The sequence below is a fragment of the Phoenix dactylifera genome, chromosome 15, assembly GCF_051530095.1.
Source record: "Phoenix dactylifera cultivar Ajwa chromosome 15, Ajwa_hap1_PhDact_Kaust_v1.1, whole genome shotgun sequence".
NCBI classification, from domain to species: domain Eukaryota; kingdom Viridiplantae; phylum Streptophyta; class Magnoliopsida; order Arecales; family Arecaceae; genus Phoenix; species Phoenix dactylifera.
In genome coordinates, this window is record NC_143204.1 from 18393064 (window position 1) to 18412839 (window position 19776).

Sequence of the window (19776 nt, forward strand, 5' to 3'; positions counted from 1 at the left end):
GAGGTATTGGAGAAGAGTGAGGCATTGAGAGGATCAGATGAGTAGTTGTGGGAAAAGGAGAGCACTTCAAGCAAAGGATGCCTTGGAGATTTTTTTTCTGCGAGGAGCCCTACACTTGCTCAACCGTAGCCTCCATAATTATGTTCCATCTAACTAAAGTGCACTTGCGTAGTATCTAAAATTATATTCTATTTAACTCCAATCTCAAGAAGTAGCGTGTAATTCTCTAGCATGTGTGAAGCCCTGTCATGTAAATTTACATCCTTTTTTACATATACTTATTACTTTCTTTCCTCCAAAATAAAAGGTTTACATAAAATTTTTACAAAATTAGAGTTCCATGCGTGGAGTCTACATGGAATTGCTAAGACAGCATCTAAAACCTCACCGATGCACTTGGATCTTTGACATGCTAGCTAAGGTTGATAATAGGTCAAGCCAAGTCTATATCGGTCAAAACTTGCCCGACCTTGGATCCAATTCATTTACAATTAAGTTGAAAAATATAAAAACCATATCTATTTATTTTTGTATGGACCCTGCCCAATTTGTGAATTCAATTAAGCTTTTTTTTGTCAATTATATGTCATAGGAAATGAACATAAAATAGGACAAAATGGGGAATCTAAAGTTGGGCATCCAAATAAAGTAAAAAAAATGAGAGAAGAAATTAGAGGAGATAAGTAAAGATAGTAAATCCTAAATATGATATCCCCTTCATTTTTCTCTTCAATATATCCTATTTTTTTAGTCATTAATTACACAATTATTAACCACTCTAATCCTTCTTTATGAAGCTATAACTCACCAAACTATACTAGTATTTTAGAGATTTCTGAGTAGATTTTAATGTTTTATTCAATCCATGATTACCTATCATCCATTTATGACCAGGATGGTCATAACTAGTCCAAACCTGAATTACTTATAAAATTTTTTGGTACTGCATTTGGAAGTGAAATAAAAAGGTGTAAAAGTTAGCTGATCTATTTATTTTATTCTTTTTCACCGCATACTTATTGGACCACATGAGTTAAACTATTTTTCAGAAGAATAAAATAAATTTATTTTGAAATAGAGAACAGTGGAAGTAAATTTATTTATTTATTTATTCAGGTTAACTTACTATGCTTCCAAAAATAGTTTTAGGTTATGATTCTTGATTATTTTAGACTAGATTACAGAACCACCACTGCATGTAAGGCTATAAGAGAAATCAGACGTGAAAGAAAAATATATAAAAAGAGAATAGAGAGTTGCTTAAGGTTGATACGCGCAGTGATTCGAAAGAGGAAGATACGCGCAGGATGCGATAAGAAGAGAGGAGGGAGGGTTGCTTAAGGTTGGACGAAATAGGGAGTTCTAGAACTTGGTTGTGATAAAAGTGGAAAGTAAGGTCGCTTACAGCTAGTTACCAAAAAAATAATCCGTGTTATAATACCCGACGCTTTTCTTCCAGAGAAGATTTTTTATTTGTTTATAGAAAAACTTGATGCGCTGTCCATTTCCCTGCATCCCATTTCCAGAAAGAGAAAAGAGAGAACCAAAAAAAAAAAAAAAAAGGCAACCTCAGTCACCGTGGAAACTGGCGGCGGTTCCTCTTCCTCTTTTCCCCACTCCATCCCCCCTCCTTCCCTCCCATCTCCTCCCCATATCTCCGACAGCGGCATTAGCAGCGCCTCCAGTTCTTACCGTCGATTGGATCCGAGAAGCAGTTCAAGGGGCGTCCGATGCGCGCTAAATGGGGAAGCCCGAGGAAGTCCAGCTCGATATCCCGGAGGACGGGGCCGGCGGCGGCGGACGTGGCGGCGGACTCGACCTCCTCTGTCCCTGCGCCCCTGCCCTTGCCACGATCGGGAAGGCCTTCACCCTGAGGTGCGCCGTCGTGTTGCTCCTCAGCGCCTGCGTGCTCCTCCCCGCCATCTTCTGGCTGCCGCCCTTCCATTCCCTCCGATCTGGCTTCGTCCCCAGCGACCCCGATAGCGCCTCAGGTAAGATTCCTTCTTGGCTCCTCCTTCCCCTCCTCCTTGATTCTCTCTTAAATTTGGTGTTCTTTGGGCTTCTTTTGGGAAAAAAATAAAATGGCAATCTGTAATCTTGGTGGGGTTTCTGTTTGGGGGATTAGGGATTTTGGGTTTCTTAATTGCATTAGCCGGAATTTCCTCGAGGTTTTTACTCTGATTTTTGTGGGTTTTCTGCCATTTTTCGTTTTGTGGTTGGAAATTTGGTTTATTGAACGGTGCGTTGGTGCAAATTCCGCGTAAATGATCACTGCATGAGTGTTAGATGAAGGTGGATGATATACTGGTGCTGAATTATCTGAATTGCTCCTGCTATTGGCAATTTTTCTAGTTAGTTGTGGACAAGCTGCTCTTACCCCGCTATATTTGGAAGAGAACATCAGGAGTGTACTGGGTTTCTCTTGTAATTGATAGGTTTGACCTGTTGGCTCCGATGCCTCCTGTTTCTTTCCGTGTGGCGAAGTACTTGTTCTGGGCATGTTTAGCGAGCTGGTCACATGGTTTCCTTCTGCATTCATTATCTTTCTTCCTTATAAAAGGGGCTAAAATAGTATATATAATGCAATGGAGAAGGATTGGAGGAAATTTTTAGCTTTTGAGCCCATGTTTTTGAAGTAATTTGCTTGTACTGCATTTGAGAATGGACTTTGTTATTTTAGATCATTAGAAAAAGCTCCTGGACAATAGTGTTGACTGTTCAGTCTAAGTTAAGATATTTTCTTTAGTACCTCCTTTTGTTTGTTGGCCGAGATAGAACACTTTAACTAGTGGTAATCAGAGATACTAGTCAACAGAATCTTTGTACTTGTAATATATGCAAAAGATGTGGTTATTTGTAGAAGGTTTGGCGATGGATTTGATATGGAAGTGCGATAAGCTTTTCCATCCACAAACTTCTTGCATGTTCAGTCAGTTTTCTGCCACTCTGACCTAAATGCTGCTTTGCTCCCTGCCTTTCCTAAGCTTGTGGTGTTGGAAAAGGGAAAGGGAGAGATGTGGAGGTGATGGTAAGATCAGTGCAGCAGGAGGCGAGGAGGCCAGTGAGGTCTAAGTCGGGGTTCATGTGGCTGTGGCCAATAAGTGAGATTGAGGGAGATAAAGAGAGACTCATGGAATTGACCAGTGCAAAACTAACTAGATGAGGAAGAGGTAAGAAGGGGAGAGATCTAGAGTGGGAGGTAGATAAATACGTCAGTCATGGAGCTGGATGGAACAAAACGAAGAAGAGAGGAAGAGTAGCTGACTGAAGTCACTGAACAAGTTGCTCTGACCTTGGCCACCCACTTAGGCAACTTGTCCTTAGGTCCTTCAACTCCGTCCTCAGCAACACAACAAAGTACCTTGTCCCAGGCCCCTGTAAATCTGGTCTGGCCAACAAATGGAGCATCTTCCCCCTACCCGATCTCTCATGCACTCTGACTCTCCAAACAGTGTGGACTCAACCGCCTCTATTCTATGCTCTCAAGCATGTTCTTGTGTACACATGGCTACCTTTAGCCTCATCATTGCTTGGTTGAGAGAGATACAAAGAGAGATAAAGAGACGGGGAGATAAGTAATGCCCCACTCCTCTCCATGCCCCACTATCCCATAGTTCTGCATTTTTGCTTTGAACTTAATAATCGATTGCATTGGTTGCTATGCCTATTACACATTTTGCCTATCCCAATTCCATAGTTGAGATTTAATGGCCTATAGCTCATTCCAGGACAATGAAGGAAATCTCCAAAGATAAACTGAAATTAAACTGAGTGTGTGAAAGTCAATTGTATGATAGATTGAGTTGAAGTTGTCATGAGACAGGATTATTGCTTTTTGCATGAAAGGCAGGTCTTACAATATGAAAGATACAACATATTGGCTACAAGATTCATAATTGTGGATTCAGTTTTAACTTTAATCTTTGATTATCTTGTTATTTATTTTTTTATTGTCTCCTATTTCTTAAGTGAAATACTTTTGTTCATGTGATCCTGTTCTATGACAATTGTTTTGATAAAGTCCATTTTATTTTGATTTACACCTGTATAAATTTGTGGAAAACTCATAGCTTATTGTTATACCCAAGGTTCGCTGTCTCGATACCAGATATTGTACTGGTGCTACATTAGCACTGTGTCGGTATGGTATGGAATTTTTTCAGCATACCAAGGGTCCACGCCATCCATACCGAGTATTAGTACTAAACCAGTACGGTACGGTATACTTCATACTATCCGATTCGGGCCGGTACAGCAAACCATGGTTATACCTTATTATCATGCCTTAAGCATTCATATTCTGTCCCATTTTCTTTCTTTACACCTATTTTGCCATAGGACCTTGCTTTATTTTAATGCAAGAAAGTGATTGATGAGAAAAGAAATTTTGGAAACACTAAAATGAATTCTTCTTATTGTGACAAAGAGGTATTGTAAGAGAAAGGGACACTTAGTAAAAGGAGAATCCGTATTTTTATTTTAGAATACTTACGCAGGTAAAACTCATTGTAAAGCTAGATTTTACTAAATCATTGTTTCTCCAAGTTGAAGGTGCATCACGTGATGAATTACATGTGAACCATAACCAAATCATAATGAAAGTTATATAAATTTGACAGATATGGCATGGATTAACATTAAAATGCAAGAAAATTTCATTATTTAAAAGCATTGAATGTTGAATGTGGAACTTGAACTAGATAGAGGAAGTGCTTTATTAGCAGAGTTTATGATGTATTTATGCATGTGATAGTCTAGTCCTTAGCAGGCTTGGTATACTGCGATGTATGTTTTGATCAAAAATTTTATTTTACAGAGCAACTTATGCACATGCATGTATTGTAATATAAGGCGTGCTAAACCTACTCGTGTAAGTAGGTCTAAAATACATACGCGCACTTAAACAAGCAAACAAATGGCATGAAATACTGTTTCAGGGTCTGCACCAATGAATTGTTTCACCCACCAGCAGTGTGCATGTCAGCTCGACTATGCTCACTGCCACCGTGCGTCCATGGCCCGTTATGACGGGCTTTCGTGGCCCGTTATGGCGGGCTTCTGTGGCTTGACCATGCTCACCATTCTGTCCATTCCCATGTCTTCTTTGACTACTGCTTTGCCTTCCACCGCCACACCTTGCACTCTAGCATCATGAATAGTTGGTGAAATACCCTCAAAAGAAGGTGAAATAGTTGGAGTTATACTCCTAGCTGCATGAAGTCAGTAGGTGGCATGGATAACCAACTGGATAAAGAGGTGTAAGGGGTGCCAATGAAAATCATCATGGTAATCGTTTTTCTCAAGCAGAGAAAAGTGGCATTAGCATTTGTCTACTTGGTGCTAAGAACTCCCTTTGTTTGATTTCCATTCACATTGCATATGGAAGGACTAGGTTTGATCATGACCAGAGAGACAAGGAGACTAACTATGGACCCCAATCATTGCCATTGTCTCTCTGTTGGACTCCTCCATGCCTCGAGCTGTTACCACCTCACCTACGGTCAACAAACATTGTCTCCTTAATCCTCTCTAGCGGGAGATAGAGATCACTTTTCTTTTCTTTTTATTTATTAATATTCGGGAACCATGGCAATACAAAAGGCATTAGTTAGAGTTGCAATAAGGCAACATAAGGGTAGGTGAGATGTGCCAAGCTATAGGCACGTGGTGGTTTGTTAGACCTATATGCATGGGTGCTTCTAGCTTGCCTCTTGTGATATTTGTATGGCTTTATGATATAAATGTCCGCCATATTAATTTGTCAAGATGTGACATTTATATTTGGTTTGTTAAATTATCTAGAGCTTGTGCACTTAGTTGTATATTATTGTAATGAGAGTCGTGGTCCATAAGAAGGATGGACTGTCTTTTTTTATTTTTTCACTAAAAGCAAAACATATAAAACCCCTATACCTTTTTGTAAATACTTATTTTAGTCTTTTATCTTAGTGAAACTTATATTTCATCATAATTTTTGTGGAAGCCACAATTATCGAAGAGAGCTATAGATGCTTGCCAACATGTTAGTGGCATGGATCGAAAGGCAAAATTTCTAAACTCAACCTGTAATGTTTTGGTTTCAGTTGGAGCCGATCTGAAAATGGGTTGGTTTTGGAATTTCAGTGGAAACTGTCTTATGAGAGTAAATTTATTTCTCTTTTGTCATGTCTTCAAATCTGCAGATTCTAAGCCATTTTTACAAAGACTAAACTCGAAATTGGCAGGTTTAGAATCAAAGGTGCTGTTATATCAGGTCAATGGGAATATAAAGAAATGATTTTTTGCGGGCAGATTTAGCCATCCTAGGCTTGAATATGTTTAGAATTTCAAGGGATATTTGGTTAGTTGACTTTACCAAAATAGACAGTTCTGATACCAATTTCTAATATTTTTTGTGAAAGCATGTATGAGATACCAAAATTTGTTTTAATTAATACTGTTTTATGAAAGCCCTAAGAAACCCTGTTTTTAAATGAAGCGGGATTATACTTGATCTGGCCACCCATTTTCTCCTTCCGCTTTGACAAATGTAGATTTGTAACATCGAATGGTTTTCAACAGCTACCAGATCTTTTAAATCTCTCTCTCTCTCTCTCTCTGTGTGTGTGTGTGTGTGTGTGTGTGTGTGTGTGTGTGTGTGTGTGTGTGTGCGCGCGTGCGTGCGTGTGCGTGTGTGTGTGTTACAAACACACACACACCCACACACATGCACACTCACTTTCAATGCCTTCCCTGCCAATTACTTTAGTGTCCTCCGCTTATACTACTTATGCTAGAGCTGACCCCTCCCATCCTCCTAAATACCCAGTTCTTGATAATATCATGCATCTACACGCTTAAACCCTCCTCGTGATTAAATAGTGAATTCTTGTAGCCTCTAGAAATTATGACAACATTTGTTAAAGCAATCAATTGAAGGTAGAAATATGTGAAAGAAATTGTTTTCATAAAATGATGAATATACATAGACAAATATGACTAATCTTGAGCATGCATACGCCACTGGTATTCTCCACATATCTTAGGGTTGTTCACTTTCTGTTTTAGATTGAAACTATATTAATTCAGGTTAGTTCTTATACTATCATTAGATAGCCGAATAATAAATAATCAGTACAAGTTTTCCTTGTATTATTTTACCTTTTCAACAGAATTTGGTTTTAGGAAAACAACCTTCACAAAGCTGGATAACTGAACAGTCCCTTATTGTGTTAGGTTGTCATCAAGTGATGAATGATATATTACACACTAGAGTGATACAAAACATGGTATCTGTCTTTTTTATTATTTTTTTAAAAATAGTTTCCAAGAAATACAACATATTTTTAAATGACATCTCATTTTTCTCCTGCTCGTTATACTTTTCTTTATTTTTCTAATATTTTTATAATTTTCAGAATTTTTTGGCTCAAAATTGCTGATGCTGGATCAGATTCTGAAACTGTCGGAACTGCTGAAATAAAAATATGTAAAGTTATAGAGGAGGTGTAGGGCCGCGTATCGGACTTATGTGGGCCGCTTGGGTCTTCCACTATGCAACTTGTCAGTGTAAAAAAGGTGACCTAGATCATATGCAGGCGGTTAGGAGCTCACATACGTTTATGAGGCTGTGTAGACCACTTCTTGAAACAGTTTCTCCATTATGTTTTCATTTTCTTATTATCTTCAGCATTCACGAGGTACCATGATCTGTTGGGTGGTTTAAGGTATTTCCGCCCTTTATTTTAGATGTCATGCCCTTGTTCTCATCTTGTTCTATTATGTATCATAAAAGCAGATGCATGGATTGCATAAGTTGTTGTTTGATGATAGGTGATTAACGACCATCTTGCCTTGTTTGTCTTTGGTGATTAAGCTGGTGGGATAGAACTTAGTTTTGGATAGCAGTTGGCTTAGTGCACTTAGTCCTTGGTTTAATATATAGAAAATATACATGGTTAGTAGGTATTTTAGGAAATTGAGGACATTTATATATTAGTGTAATTGGAGGATAGTTGATTGCTTAAATGATATTGTAAGTGATCCTTGGGGTAGTGACTCAAAGTAGCACAAATGTGATTTAGCTTTTGATATACCACATAAACTGTATGCACACCACAGGATATTTGTATTAGTCAAATGGGATACACAGAAGTGTGGTATCCAATAACTTCACCTTGAGGTTAGTAGCTAAAAAGATTATATCCAATTAGTTTCTTGATTTTCCAGTAAAGTGAAATTTCTTTTAGTTGATACTTGATAGAGATCTAATAGTGGATAGTTATCTGTGTGATGATATATTGTGGGCTTGTTCTAATCATGTTTGACTGAAGAACACAAATTTTCACATGATGCCCTAGGAAAAGAAAGTTAAAACTAAATGACTGGCTTATGCATGTCTAGTATTCTTTGCACATTACCATTTATTGTTGATGAATTGATCATGTGGCATTTTCCCCCACCCAACATTAGCACATATACACATATTCGTGTACTTTATATGTTCCTATTTAGTTATTTATTTTAATTGCTTCTGTCACTTGAACTTGGAAGAAAATATTGAATTATTTATTTAATGCAAATCTTACTCCTTTCTCTTGTCAGCTAAAATCCAGGCCAGCTTCATTTTGCAAAAGCCAATTTCACTGCTTGCTGATGAAAGTGAAAGACTGGAATATGACATTTATGAGGAAATAGGAGTACCAAATACTAAGGTGTGATGTTATGTTGTGTCCATGGTTTTCATCTATTTTTGCAAGAATGCTTAACATCATTGAATTGAATTATTGCAACAGGTTTCAATTGTTTCCATGCACTCTTTGGCTCCAGCAAACTCTACTTATGTAGTATTTGGTGTTCTTCCTGATTCAAGATATCCCTTAATTAGTTCGCCTGCCTTAAGTGTGTTGAAATCATCTTTGGTAGAGTTGGTCCTCCAACAATTGAATCTATCTTTGACACTATCACTTTTTGGGCATCCGTCTTCTTTTGAACTTTTGAAGTTTCCTGGAGGGATCACTGTGTTTCCGACGCAAACAGCTTCTATCTGGGAGAGAACCCAAGTCCTATTTAACTTCACATTAAATAATTCCATTGTGCAGATCCAGAAGAATCTTGATCAGTTGAATTATCAGCTGAAGTATGGGTTGGATCTGAGAACTGATGAGGTGCCCATCCTATAACCAATACTTATTGTATAACTTCTGCAATTTCTGTTATATATGTGCAACAAAACATTTTAACATCTTTTCATGCTCGCAGATTGTGTATGTACAGCTGACAAATGTGCATGGTTCAACTGTGGCACCACCAGTTACTGTTCAGGCTTCAGTTTTGTCGGATGTTGGGATGAGCAGTCTTTTGCCATATAGACTCAAACAACTAGCTCAGGTCATCAGTGGGCATCATGCAAAAAATCTTGGCCTCAATCACTCTGTTTTTGGCAAAGTAAAGGAAGTGCGATTGTCATCATACCTCCAGCATTCGATCTCATCTCTAGCCCCTAGTTCATCTCCATCTCCTTCCTTGGCACCTTCCCCATCTCCATCTGAGGATATTCCACATACGGCACCAATTTCTTCCAACCCCACTCTCTCTCCTTCTCATGCTCCTTCTCCGTCAACTAATCACCATCACCCGTACCCATGTTTCAATTGTGATGCTTTGTCACCATCCGAAAGTCCAATGTCATATGCACCCGCCCCTGAAAATGGCCCTCAACCACCATTTCTATCTTTGGTTTCACCTGGACCTTCAATGACAAATTCTGCTCCATCTCCTGAAAGGGAGCCATGCCGTCCGCCATCACTTCCTCCTAAAACTTTTCCAGGAAATCATGCTTATGCGCCTGTTCCTTCAGAACATTCACCTTACTCAGCCATTCCTCCACAACACAAACAACTGGGACCAGTTTCCCAGTTGGCCCCAAATCTTTCACCATCATCACCTGCAGTCGCCTATGGAACCAGTCCAGTGAAAGGCAATGGAAGTGGCATGGCTCTAACATCACCAGTTTCTATGCTTTCTCCGGTCTCTTCATCTTCAACATGTGAGTTATTCCTACTAATTAGTTGACATATTGTTAATATAATTATAGAGGAGTTTGTTTAGAGAGGCTCCACACTCCATTTGCATTAATTTCTTGGTAATTCTTTACATTGATTTTCTATGAACAATGATAGTTACATGTTTCATGTAAAGTGGTTGTCTTGATGTCCCATCTAGTGTTCACATGTGAAAGCTTGAAAATCAACATTTCAGAAATGGCATGATAACCAGTTAAACTAGTTATACATGTTTGATCCTTTTTCGCTTCACACTTATTTGAGTGTTGATGGCATAAGTCTTTTATCCGTGTTTATTTCTATCTTAAAACAAGTTTCATAGTGTTTTCTTATTGCCAACCAGAAACTTCTTAACTGCAGAATGATAAATGATTTGGTGAATTGAAGTTGTTGATCAGAAGTTTTTTGCAAAAAAAAGGGCCAGTGTTGTTATTCTTAGTTTTCTAGGTATCTTATGAAGCTCAGCCATGATTAGGTATAAATATGAGTAGGTGACTTCTTTTTAATTTTTTCTTGCACATTTGCAAGTCCTATTAAGCTTTCTTCTTTTGAAATTTATATATAATGGAAATGAGGTTAAACTCTAACATTCCATGCTAAAATGATGCGTTGGTAGTGATGCAGGGTCTCCTAAAGTGATCCCCACATATCTTCTAGATTCTGTTAAGATTGGCTCAATAGCAAGAACTGATGTAGAATGATCCTTAGATTTTACTCATTATTAAGATTTCTTCTTTTCTTTAAATCAAGAACCATGCATATATTCAATATTCATTTAATTATAGAAGGCATGCAGGCATGTTGATTGTAATTTCATTGTTTTCATGACTAGAATATTGTGCTTTTAGATGATGACAGGGTGATCCTATGTTTACTTCATGTTGTTGTCTTGTTTCCAGGGCTCTATAGCAGTGTTTTGTAAGGGTCTGCAATGGATATGTTTGAATTACTTGCCAAGCTAATTTTTCCTACTGTCACTTAATTTTGTTATCTTTAGTTGTTTATAGGATTAGAGTTTGATTTGCCCTAGGTGCTTTAAAGGTATCTTCAACTTCAGCAGCTCCACCCATGTTATAAGCCATACTATGAAGCACTGCCAATGCAAATCTTTTGCAGTCATCTTTTCAATCTGAAGAAGGATACTAAAAAAATTCTCTTGAATTGGTAACTGCAGAGCTATTGAATTTGATCAAATTCACAAATGAAAGAGTAAATGTGGAAATTTGTTAAGGCATGAATGAATGTTTGCTTTGAAAGTGGATGTGGCATTTAAAGAACAGCCATAACAGGTTCTTGATTTCAACCAAAACAAGTATAACTATAACAGGTTCCTGATATCAATTGCGACTGTCAGTGTTGATTAGATATATTTCTGAAGGCTGTTTATACTGTTCCCTAAATCAGGGAACTAATTATAAAAGCCCCCCACCTAAAAGAAAAGCATCAATTATTTCAATTGGTGGAGGCTAGTCTATTCTTTTGGCATTACCTCCTCTATAGCTATCATATTTCTTTTCTTTGCCCAGACTGGCAACTGATGATATACCTAGAGTTGGGAAGAAAACTGAGCAGGGTGAGGACTTTGCTCACTACTGCTTCAGTCTAAGAAGAGCGCTGAAAGTTGATTATATTCTCTTGAGCTAACTTTAATGAGGTCATCTCTTGATGTCAGTTTGGATCATTCAAAGAGATAAAACACATTGTGCTGATCTTTAAGGAATCTTTTCCATCATATCCTTCCTTTTGCCTGGAGGAGAGAGGCAGACTTGTCATTTTGTGGAACTGCTTTAAATTATAGAAACTTGCCAGCAACCAAAGTCTGCATCTTAAGTTATGGGGTTATAACGAGGAACAAATAATTTCATACTACTTCCAAATTTTTGGTTTGAGGGTGGGCCTTGGTGCAATGATAGGATTGCTCTATCATAACATGGGCACATGGAATAGTCTCTCCACACGCAGGGGTAAGGCTGTGTGCATTTGATCTTTCTCAAACCCGATAGACTATAGTGGTGGGAGCCTCGTGTACCGAGCATCCTTTTTTTTTTTCCTCCAAAAATATTGGTTTATTGAAGTGGAGATTATCATCGCCTGTTTGCATGATGCCTTGATATTCAGAATCCTATCTTTAACTTCTCAAACCTTGATCAGTTTTTGCAGAGCACTTTTATGGATGCATGACCATGGAAACCTATTGTCATTGCATAAGGGAGTCAACTGTTTACTCCAGATTTGGGTTTGTTACCATGTCTCAGAAAACTTGTCCTAAGTGAAATTTGAAAACTTATAATAATTATGGATTTTTTAGAATTTCTTCCTAGGCTATTAACGCCAATAAGTGATTGTTCTCTGGCCTTCTATATCCATGACTGGTACTTGAGTCAAGTTTTTGTTCTGTACAGATGTATGCCTGATGGTTCTGTTTTTCGATTTACTATGTGATTTACTTTAATCACTAAGTCTAACATTGCAATTGTTCGTTTTAAGGTCGCCCATGACCTTTATATAGTGATTCTCAGGGTGCATTTGTGAGTTACCCTCGCCCCTCCATTTTATCAATAACTATGTCACTTTTAAATATCTTTCAACTCAGTTAGCATATGTAAAACTACTGTCACATTCCAACTACCCCCAATTTTTTATTTACCTTTAAACTAATCCTACTTCATACTGCTTTACGAGTGATATTCAAATTACCTCTTAAAATGCAGAATTTGCCCCATGTTTTTTAAACACACATTACCAACCCCTCACTTCAACATTTCTGTGCCGAGCTTCTTTGTTCTTCCCTTTAATATCTTCCTATCGCCTTTTAATTTCATTCCCTGACTGAACTTGTAGGTGCTTGAATTAAGCAGATGTAATACAGATGTAGTTGGCACTTATTTAGGCTGAAATTGCCACATCTATCCCCATTATGTAGGACTTATACCATACAACCCAACCACAAGTATTAATTAACACCTTTACACTTCTCTTCTGCGAGTCCACAACACCATCTAGATCCTTTCTTACCCACCATACCATGCATCACAAGAAACACTAACAGCTTTATTCTCAGTAAAAGACTATGTTCTAAGAAGAATATTTTCTTTTTATCCTTATGTGCCGCATGGCTCACCACCCATTCAACAAAAGCATACCAATTCATGGACATGAAATGCTATTTCTCAATCTCGCCTTGATGCAATATTTAAAAACCCTTCAACCACCTAAATCTTCTCTCCACCAACACATATGCGACACTTAGCCCCTCAAAACATCATACATATAGCTCCTTGCACCCATAATTCATCAAAATCGAACTTAGAATATTCATCTATTAAAGATTCTTCCATCTAATACAACAAGTGTCTAGATTGTCTTTTCATGTGTTCGGCCCATGCAGAGCACCATTTTGGCAAAGGAAATACTCCAAAAAAAACTGTCAACTTTATGTGCTTTTCTCCAATATCCCCAAAACTGGAAATCAAATTGACCAAGTCTAGATAAAGCCATTCGTCTACACCCATCTCAATGCTCTATCTTTAAGAAATCTTAAGCCTACACTTACACCTATTCATGGATATCCTTTGCCCTTGATATCATTGATGATCCAAACCATCATTATGTACTAACATCCTAACATTCTCATCCAAACCTTCCATCACATCATAATTTTCCTATATATACTTGCCAAGGAAGAGCCTTTTTTCATATAATCCCTTGAGTAGCTTCTACACCTCTCAAAAATCTAGGGGTTCCTTCTATCGCCCATTTGGCTCATTATGAAAGGATCCCACTCTTCCAAACCTAATTTACCACCGAGGAACGCACAAAAACCTCAAAAAATCATCAATATGCTTAGGAAGTGGGCAACCATAGTTTTGCATAAGATCTCTCCACAGAGCTTCTCCCTTCCACATTGCGTGTCGGTTGCCTAAACAGCCCTTCTTGGAGACTGTTAGAGCATCAAGCTATGACACAAGGATATGGATATGCCAATATGATGAGTCTTGAAAGGGATCGGATAGGATACAAAGATATAAAAATGAATGAATATATATATTTTTTAACGTATATGCAAAAAGGAATATGTATAGTATGTTGTGTTAGCAATGCAATACAGCCCATACTTTATGCAGTAACATTGATATCTACAAAGTCCATCATTTAATCGCCATCCAAATTGATAAACCATAATCCATACTCCAAAATTAACTATTCACCATTGCAAGGTCGACAGTCATTAAAAAATAAAAAAAAGCCCTTTGCTACATCCTTACAGGTATGAGAAAGTATCTCGTGCATATTTCAGAAGTATCCGAATCTTTGTATAAATTTTGAAAAATAGGATACTTAATATGAGTAGGCGACAAGTTTTTTGGAAGTATCTGACAACTATAGGTATCCTATATGTTTGGATACAGAGTCAATGCACTTTGAAGTATTAGTGCTTCCCAAGCATCAATAGGAGCCCAAAGACTTTCTAGCAGTCTACATGCCCTAGTAGAATGTAAATGCATGAGATGTTTCCCTAAACCTGTGGTTGTTATTGATGATACGTAAAGTTTATGCACTTCTTCTCTTTCCCTCACTTTTTTTCCTTTACTACTGTAATTTTTGCTTTACGTTTGCATGCACTAGATAATAACCATCATGAACCCAAGTCTCGCTTTTGTTACATTCAAGACATGCCAACAAGGAATAGGCATGTCTAGTCTCTTTTGATTGTTTGTGTTAGATTGGACTTTAGATGCCTAATCAATAGGCAACAATGCATTGTTCCAATCAATGATTGCCAGATCGACCCGAACTGTGTGGTTCAGCTCATATTGAATGGAACCGGTGCCAATCTGAAATGGTTTAGTAGGTCGCTATAGTTCGGCCTCGTATAATCTTCCCTTCCCCCTAACCTCTCTCGAAGACGAAAAATCTTTCTGTGCCCTAGCTCGGCTGCGCTCTCTTTTGATTTCGGTCGCTGTCGAGAAGGTAGGTCCCCCTCCCCCTCTCTCTCTCGACCATATCGCGGAGCTGGCGATCGAAGGGCTCCAGGTAGAGGTGCTTCCTCTTCCTCCTCTTTGGTAGCGCTCACTTCTCTCTCTCTCTCTCTCGACCGCGTTGCGGAGTTGGCGGTCAAAGGGCTCCAGGCAATGGTGCTCCCTCTCCCCCCCTCTCCAGTAGTGTTCCCTTCTCTCCCTCTCTTTCCCCCCTCCCTCCCAGTGTCTTCCTCCCTGCCCCCCCCTTCCTCTATTCCCTTCTCCCTCTCCCCTGCTCCTTCTTGCTCTCCTTGTTCGGTACATTCTGAAATGGCACAATATGGACTCGTACTGCACCGAATCAGTCACCGGCTGGTATGAGGCCCAATACCTGTTCCATGGACCTTGCTTCAAACACCAGCAGGAGAGTCCACTTCAGAGCACCCTTACTTTCCTTTGTTGCTTATGTTATACAACACATCCACTTTTTCATCTATTTATGTGTCGAGTCCCTTCCCTCAATGCTTAATCCTTGAAGGCTTGGTTCTTGAGCATTTGAGTCCCACAAGACTAGTAAGCCAGTAGAGATTTTTGTGCCTGGGTTGGTTTAGAGTCGGACCTCCATGGCTACAACTAAAACTTATGGTTTGTCGTACCTGGCCATACCGTGCTATACTAGTACTGAATTGAGACTCGGTACAAAGGATGATTGAGTCTCGATATGCTGGATTGACCCCCATGATAGGCATACCAACACTTTATCAGCGTGGTACCGATATGGGGTCCGGTACTGAATGGCGAACCTTGACTGAAGCCTTATGTAACTTTTGGTTAAATAAGCTTTGGGAATTAAAAACCCCTCTTACTAACCCATTTCTGTAAGTAAACATGAGAGATGATTCCTAACCTTCCTAGGAAGGTTGCAAGCCTTCACATGTCCCCTTCCCAAATATATTATCTGGGGATGCAAGCTAATATAAATGCAACACTGGGGTACTTAAAGACCTTGATTTCCTGTGTCAATGCTAAGATGAACTCCATTTTACCAAAAATGTCAAGACTAAGTAATGTCTTTGGATTTGTTGCAGGCAAACTTATTATTCGTATTTATAAAAAGGTACTCTAATGAATGTGAGTTGCAAATGATATAGTTTGATAATACGAATATTGGATCGAGTGCTAAATGTGAAAATTATAAAGGAAAGCCTTGAAGCAGAAATGTGTAAAAATCAGTAGAAGAAAACCATTTTTTAAAAAAATATAGTGGACATAGAAATGAAAGCCCAGCTGAAAATGATGGCTGAGAGAGATGATGTGCAATTAGTTCATCATCTTTCATCTGTCATAAAGAAGAATAGGGAACAGACAATACCCAAGAAAACTAGTTTGGGTGGATTTAGTATTCATGTTGGCATCATAATTATAACATGCTTGATGGAGAAAGTGTATAAAACTATAATAAGGCCCTAATTTTTCTACGATTGAGATAGTCCATCAGCAAAGGGGTCCAAGTATGTAAAATGGGTGTTCTAGAACTTAGAATGCCTAGATGGATGAGGTAAAACCAGGAATTATGGGTTGAGGACATATACATAAGAGAGGGTATAAGAATTGCCGAAATTAATGGCTGTCATGAAAAACTTATTGAGATGGTTTGCACTAATGTAATGAAGATAGAGGCCTGAATAAGGAGAGGTGCTTGGCCTTGTTGCCAAGGGTTTGGAAAGTAGTGGATGACAAAAAATAAACTTTAAAAAACATGGATGGTAATTGTGAAATAGGCTTTAGAAAAGCTTGTGATGGCATCGCATGCAGACATTGATAAAATGATTGTTCAAAGAAGTCATGAAGTCATGGACATGGCTTAATCGCTTATTTGCTAATTGAGCAATCTGGTTTCAGCAGTTAAACAACTGCCACCGAAGGAGCTTTTTTCAGTTCCCTTTTTTCATGTGGGCATATGATCATGATGGTTATTTAATGTTTCGTAAATATGCATCCATGTTTATGTACTGATGGATAATCTTAAGACTTCTAAAGGACCATACACAAATATGCATCCTTGTTTATAGTCATACACAAATATGCACCTGATGGACCCAACTTGATAGGGATGAGACTTGTTGCTATAGATAGGGATGTACATGTTTGCATGTTCTTTTTCACAAGCTAGGAGCTTCTTAACTTGCCTGGTTGCCTTCACAGCCTTGAAGAAAAGTGAAATATAACTTGACAGGACTGCAAAAAACTACCTGTATTTTCCGTTTTCTAAGCAGAATTTAGTTCTAATATTACAAATAGCGGAATGATGCTGCAGATTTAGACCAACAAGTGACTATAGACTGTAAACATTGTAATATTTTACTTTAAAAAGTCTGTCTTGTATATTGTTCATGTAAAACTCTTGCTTGTGTGTCCTTGAGATTTGTCCGTATTTTATTTCTATGTTTGCTTTTGAATTATCTTTTTTATTACGTGCTCTATCTGAAAATTAATTCCATGCACTTTCAATATTAACTGATTTCCTTCTCTGTTTTGATTTCGCAGCTCATGCTGTAGCCTCTTCCCACAGAGAGATATGGCTGATTGTGTGGCTGGGACTTTTGTTCTTCCATTTGTAATGCAGCCTGTAATGATGTGTTACCGTCCTGATAAACTTGTATTGCCTGACTCAAGAGCATTGGCAGTATCTCGAGGTCAGATAGGAATGCATGGTGCTGGTGGAACTGTGGGCTAGAAAATGGAGAGGCCCCCTGCTAGGTAGGATATATATGGTTGGTTTGCGGGGGCCTGAGGAAATTTCAACTAGTGTAGATATGAATGACGGCATATTCGACAGGGTCGAAGCTGCGAAGGTGGCTTGCCTTTTTGACTTCCTCTCTCAACAGAAGTTCTCCCCGAAGGGCCGGAGCACTTCATAGGCAGTTGATGCATTTGGGAGTGCAATTTTCTCTTAACCCCCTTCTGTTGTAAAATAACCTCATGGTTCAATTGTTAAATATCTCAACCAAATATTACATATAAAATCACTGATCTTGTCTTGGAATTGCAAAATCCACCTTCCATGAGTTGCTAGCTGATGCATGCATGCATATAATATGTCCTTCAAGCGATTTGTTTTTGCAATGATATCGCTCTTATTGGATGTGTGACTGATGGCATTCATAAGCAACTATCTGAAGTGTAAAATGATACTTTACCTTTTTGTATTAATGCTCTTGGAAAAAAAATCCAACGTTCAGTTTGTATTGTAGAGCTATATTTTTACATAAAATTTTCAAGGATTTTAATGCGAAAGGTTATCAAAGTTGCCTTCAGTCGATATCCAGTGAGAGAGGCTTTTTGAGAAACATAGAATGAATTGTGCAATTAGTGATTTTCAAAAGGTATTTATACGGTAAACTCTATATGCAGGGAATGGGGCAAAAAAAAATCTTAGTTGTGCGTATCATAGTGGTGAAATTAGGAAAGTTGTGCCCAGGTAGAGATGCTAAGATCTAAGGTTTGCAGAATCAGCTCGGGATGGGCAGTTCAAAAAATATCGGGCCATACCAGCAGTGGACTGGTATGATTTCAGCAACCAAAATGAAAAACATCGATGAAGGGGGAGAAGGAGAAGGAAAGAAAGTAAAAAAGAGAGCACGGAGGAGGAAAGGAGAGAGGGAGAGAATTTACTTTATACCCTCTTGCAATCTTTTGTGAACTTTTACTATATATAATAATACGTTGGACTTAGCATCTTCAACAAGGAAAAAAAAAAAGCTCCCTGAAATCTATTTTTCATTCACAAACTTTTCTTGGGCGCAAGCGCAGTGATATACACATTACGAGGAGATGCTTATAATGCAATAATTTAGATTCACAAGTGATGGTACTTGAACAGTATATCTTAAAGACCATCGTGTATCACAGCCTCATCTAACCCATATTCTTCATAGGTGTTACATACAATAGAAGAATGTAATGGATAAGTCATACGCGATAAATATAAAATTATGGGGAATTTATATATTTCTATACTAAATAGTATGAAATCTGATGTTCATTCGACGTGTTATACAAGTGTTGTGCAAGAAAGTCCACATTAAGCAGGAAAAATATTTTATAATTTCCATGTATCTTTTAGTATTGAAATTTTTGTATATACATGCATATTTCTTTGTCAAAAAAAAAGATAGGTTATGTTTTTCAGGATAGTTTTTTTCCTCTAATATATACCGATATTCCAAAGATTGTTTTCTCTAATAAGATAGACACCACTTATGACTAATATTTTGTAGTAATTGAATAAACTATAGCTACTTATGAATTGTAAATTAATTGAATTTACTAGCAAAAAATCAAAATGCAAAATAGAAATCTATGTAATTATATAATAGTGATGTAAGGTTTATATATCAATGGGATGGCGGAGCATCTTATTATCCTAAGTATTAGGATAGGATACTATCCCAAGTATTAGGATGTAACGAGATAAGAAACAGAAGGAATGGGATGTCTACAGTGATTTTCTAAGTATGACAATGTAGGATATCCCATTTTTTTAAAAGATCAGAACTACTTGTTCCCTGTATTTAAAACCTTGGTATTGACAAAATTAATAACTTAATTCTTCAATTGACATTAAAATGATAAGACAATTTAATTTTGACTTCCTATGTCTTCCATATAGTGAGTGACATGCCCTGAATTCTTTTTTTTTTTTTTTTTAATTCTTGATGATGGCAGTTGACAACAGCGAAGAAGATTCCAGGGCATGGCCATTTGCACAAATA

At 37.9% G+C, this 19776-nt stretch overlaps 1 protein-coding gene across 1 annotated transcript; it reads left to right on the plus strand.

Annotated features, from left to right (window-relative positions):
* The first annotated feature begins 1276 nt into the window (after positions 1–1276).
* Positions 1277–18055, plus strand: LOC103712530 (uncharacterized). The gene is made up of 5 exons (XM_008799080.6): positions 1277–1991; positions 8584–8693; positions 8775–9146; positions 9241–10027; positions 17549–18055. Exons 1-5 carry the CDS (start codon positions 1742–1744, stop codon positions 17620–17622), a joined length of 1593 nt encoding a protein of 530 aa, XP_008797302.4. The 5' UTR covers positions 1277–1741; the 3' UTR covers positions 17623–18055.
* Positions 18056–19776: the final 1721 nt, after the last annotated feature.